This window comes from Python bivittatus, unplaced genomic scaffold, assembly GCF_059951505.1.
Source record: "Python bivittatus isolate LINGU-HERP-01145 unplaced genomic scaffold, Pbiv_v1 ctg000330_np1212, whole genome shotgun sequence".
Taxonomy (NCBI): domain Eukaryota; kingdom Metazoa; phylum Chordata; class Lepidosauria; order Squamata; family Pythonidae; genus Python; species Python bivittatus.
Window position 1 is genome coordinate 61,555,333 of NW_028277058.1, and position 3,866 is coordinate 61,559,198.

The 3,866-nt window shown below is 47.3% G+C and overlaps 1 protein-coding gene across 1 annotated transcript; it reads left to right on the forward strand.

The window, feature by feature from the left end:
* Window positions 1-1,012: 1,012 nt before the first annotated feature.
* Window positions 1,013-3,022, forward strand: LOC103052607 (DNA excision repair protein ERCC-6-like). Its single transcript, XM_025169925.2, has one exon. It carries the CDS (start codon window positions 1,139-1,141, stop codon window positions 3,020-3,022), a length of 1,884 nt encoding a protein of 627 aa, XP_025025693.2. The 5' UTR covers window positions 1,013-1,138.
* The last annotated feature ends 844 nt before the right edge of the window (window positions 3,023-3,866 follow it).

Here is a 3,866-nt window from a genome sequence, read left to right on the forward strand (position 1 = left end):
TCTCTTCCGTTCATCTTTCTGGCCAGATTTTCTTCACACACTCCTGGGCACGGACCGATCCCGGTTTCCTGGCATCTGTATCGGCCCACACAATACAAAAAGCCAAACCAGGGTTGGGGCAAACCAAGTGAAGCGGGTGGTGTCCTTACAGCCGCTCAGTCTTTGCCTGAACGGGCTGAACATGTTGCATGAAGCAATGTTGGGTTCTGGGGAAAGATGTGGAGACCTGCATTCAGACTGTGGCCCAATGGCTTGCTCTTAGCCCAGACTACCTTACAGGGTTGTTGTGGGCAAAAAGCAGGGGGTTCCCCATGTCAGCCGTGTTGAACGAAAGCCCAGTCGTCCTCATCACCACCTGAATTCACGCATTACAAAAAGTTGCCTTGTTTGGGACAGCACAATTATGTTCCTTCAGAAGGTCCTGATAGTTCTGACTGCATTTGGCACTTTTAACTCTCTGGTAGACCGTGCATTATTCTTGTTGGTCGCACCGTCATCCAGATGTTTGGACTGGATTTGGCATTTCTGTCCACCTGTCGAGTCCTTCCAAGGATCTGGGATGGGCAGATGTTGTTGTCTGATGGTGTTCAAGGTATCGTCGCAGGATGTGAGCTGTTCCAAATAAAGCTGCCTTTTGCAATGGGCGGATGGTGGTTTTGTCCATGCCGATGGCCTTCAAGGAGTGCTCCAGATGTTTTGGGACTGCACCCAAGGTGCCTGTTACTACTGGCACTATTTCGCCACAGTCGTTCTACTTCTATTTGCAGGTCTTTGTATCTAATATCGTTATTGTTATTTTTGTTATTATTGTCAGCAACAGCCCAAGCGTGGTGCTCGTTGTATTGGATATAGGGTTTGATCCCTGAGGAATAGCATTTTTTCCCCTGCTGCTTTTCTCAGCAGTTCAAATGAAGTTGTGTCTTGCAGAAATGGATCCCAAGCCGAGCAGAAGAGCTTGAATGGAAATCTAGGGAAACCCGTCACTCGTCACAGGGAGATGCAGCCGGAGGTGGAACCCGGTGAAAAGCTGAAGGGTGGTCTAGGACACGTGGAGGAGAAGCTGGTAACGCTGGCCTTGGATCAAGAGGCTGACGAATGCGTGAACGTTGCCCAGAGCGGGCTCTGGCTTTACCGAGAGATGCACAACCAGCTGTTTGAGCACCAGAAAGATGGAGTCGCTTTCTTGTATCGCCTCTACCGTGAGGGACGAAAGGGGGGCATTCTAGCAGATGACATGGGCTTGGGGAAGACCATCCAGATCATCGCGTTTCTTTCGGGGATGTTTGATGCCAACCTTGTCCATTCCGTGTTGTTGGTCATGCCGGTTACACTTGTGAATAACTGGAAGGAAGAGTTTCTCAAGTGGGCCCCTGGAATTAGGGTGAAGCTCTTCCACGGGACGAGCAAGAAAGAGCGCAGCCAAAATTTGCAGCGAATCCAAACCGAAAAGGGTGTTCTTCTCACGTCGTACCAGATGATCCTAGCCAACTGGGAACAGCTGTCCAGTTGTGACCAGCAAACATTCATCTGGGATTACCTGATCTTGGATGAAGCCCATAAAATTAAGAGCTCCTCGGCTAAGACCACCAAAGCCCTGCGCACCATCCCAGCCAGGAATCGCATCCTTCTGACAGGGACTCCGGTGCAGAATAACCTACAAGAACTTTGGTCCCTGTTTGATTTTGCCTGTCAGGGCACCCTCCTTGGCACAGCCAAAACTTTCAAGATGGAATATGAGAACCCAATCACAAAGGCAAGGGAGAAGGACGCAACCCTGGGCGAGAAAGCCCTTGGCCTCAAGTTTGCAGAGAACTTGATGACCATCATACAACCTCATTTCTTGAGGCGAAGCAAAGATGAAATACAGAAGCTGAGATCGGACCAACTTACTGGTTCGCCTGGGCAGAATGCATTAGAAATGCCTTCTCTGCCAAGAAAAAATGACTTTATTGTCTGGGTCTACTTAGCTCCTGTGCAGGAAGAAATTTACAGGAACTTTCTTTCCCTGGATCACATTAAGCAACTTTTAATGACGACGCGTTCCCCGTTGGCCGAACTGACCATTCTGAAGAAACTCTGTGATCACCCCAGGCTGTTGTCTGCTCAAGCCTGCATCCAGCTTGGCTTGGAAACTTCAGGGCAAGAGGATGAGGAAGATACAACCAATGTGGGCCTGATGGAAGAAATCAAAAATGTATCTGAGAAGGTTCTGATCAAAGAATCTGGAAAATTGAAGTTCCTCATAGGTTTGCTGGCAAAGCTGCAGGAGGAAGGCCACCAAACTCTCGTGTTCTCCTTGTCGAGGAAAATGTTGGATATTATAGAGTGCATCTTGACTCAACGGTGCATTAAGCTCATGCGCATTGATGGCACAGTGACTTGTTTAGTGGAGCGAGAGAAGAGGGTGAGAGACTTCCAGAATGACAAGAGCTACTCTGTCTTCCTCCTGACTACTCAAGTCGGGGGCGTGGGGCTCACTTTAACGGCAGCTACCCGAGTGGTTATCTTCGATCCGAGTTGGAATCCTGCAACGGACATGCAAGCTGTAGACCGAGCTTATAGGATTGGGCAAAAGGAAAATGTCGTGATCTACCGGCTTATCACATGTGGGACAGTGGAAGAGAAAATCTACCGGCGGCAGGTCTTTAAGGACTCGCTAATAAGGCAAAGCACAGGAGATAAGAAAAACCCGTATCGCTATTTTACCAAGCAGGAATTGAGAGAGCTCTTTGTTCTGAAAGATACAAGAAGATCGTTGACTCAACTCCAACTAGAGTCGTTGCATGCCACCCAAAGGAACTCAGACTCCACACTAGATGAACACATTGCTTACCTTTACTCACTAGAGATGTTTGGCATATCCGATCATGACCTGATGTACACAGCTGAAACGGGTCACGAGGAAGCTGACGATGAGGAGGCCCACAAGTACATTCAGCACCGTGTTCACAAAGCTCAGGAGCTGGTCCAGTTAGAATCACAACTCATGGACACCAGGAAACAGACAGCACTCTTTCCATGACTCTTCATTACAATTCATCTGGAATTAAAGCCATTCCCAGGATCTTCTCTTAGACCTTTCCTGCCATTTTTCTTCTCATGGAGGTGATGGACCAAAACATTTCTCCATCAACTTCAGGAACCACCCTCGTTCTCAGTCAACCAACTTTCTGCTCTACCGATCTTTGGTTGGTCAACTTCCAGAAACAAGCAACTAAAGATGTATTGTCCACTCCACCATGACTTGGATGCTGCTAGATTTCTGCTGGTGTTATGCGACCTATCATGGTGGCATCAGCGGAACCTGAAGTGAAAGATGCAAGACTGTTGTTGGCCCAAGACTGCAAACTTGCTGCCCGAACACCGAGCAAACATTAAGGAGAAGCTGAGGCTGTCTAAAAATGTTCATATTCCATCTGCCTTTATTTCAGAGTATAATAAAGACTTGCAAGATTCGTTTTTCCTCCAAGAAAGTGAGGTTGTGAAGTTTCAAAACTGCCTTGAAGTCAATGAAGTAGATCAGGTGGAAGCTTTGATTAAGCAAACTGGAGGTTACTTTTCTCCATTTAGGGAGGAAGTAAGCAAACGGGTCCCATGGAGACAAAACTAATTCCTGTCATGTCTTCTTCCTGTCTTTCTCATCCTTTCGTTAAAAATTAAGTATATTTGTATCTAAGCTGTATGTTTTTATTCTTTCCTTTCAATGCTAGTAAAATGTATTTTCCTATTTAAAAAGCCATTATTCGCTTTACCAGGGCAACCCCCATCATTTTCCACCAGCAGTGCTGGGAGTTGTAATCTTACCTATCTGGAGGGCACCAGGTTGGGGAGGTTGGTCTGTACAAGGCCTACTGGACTTGGGATCT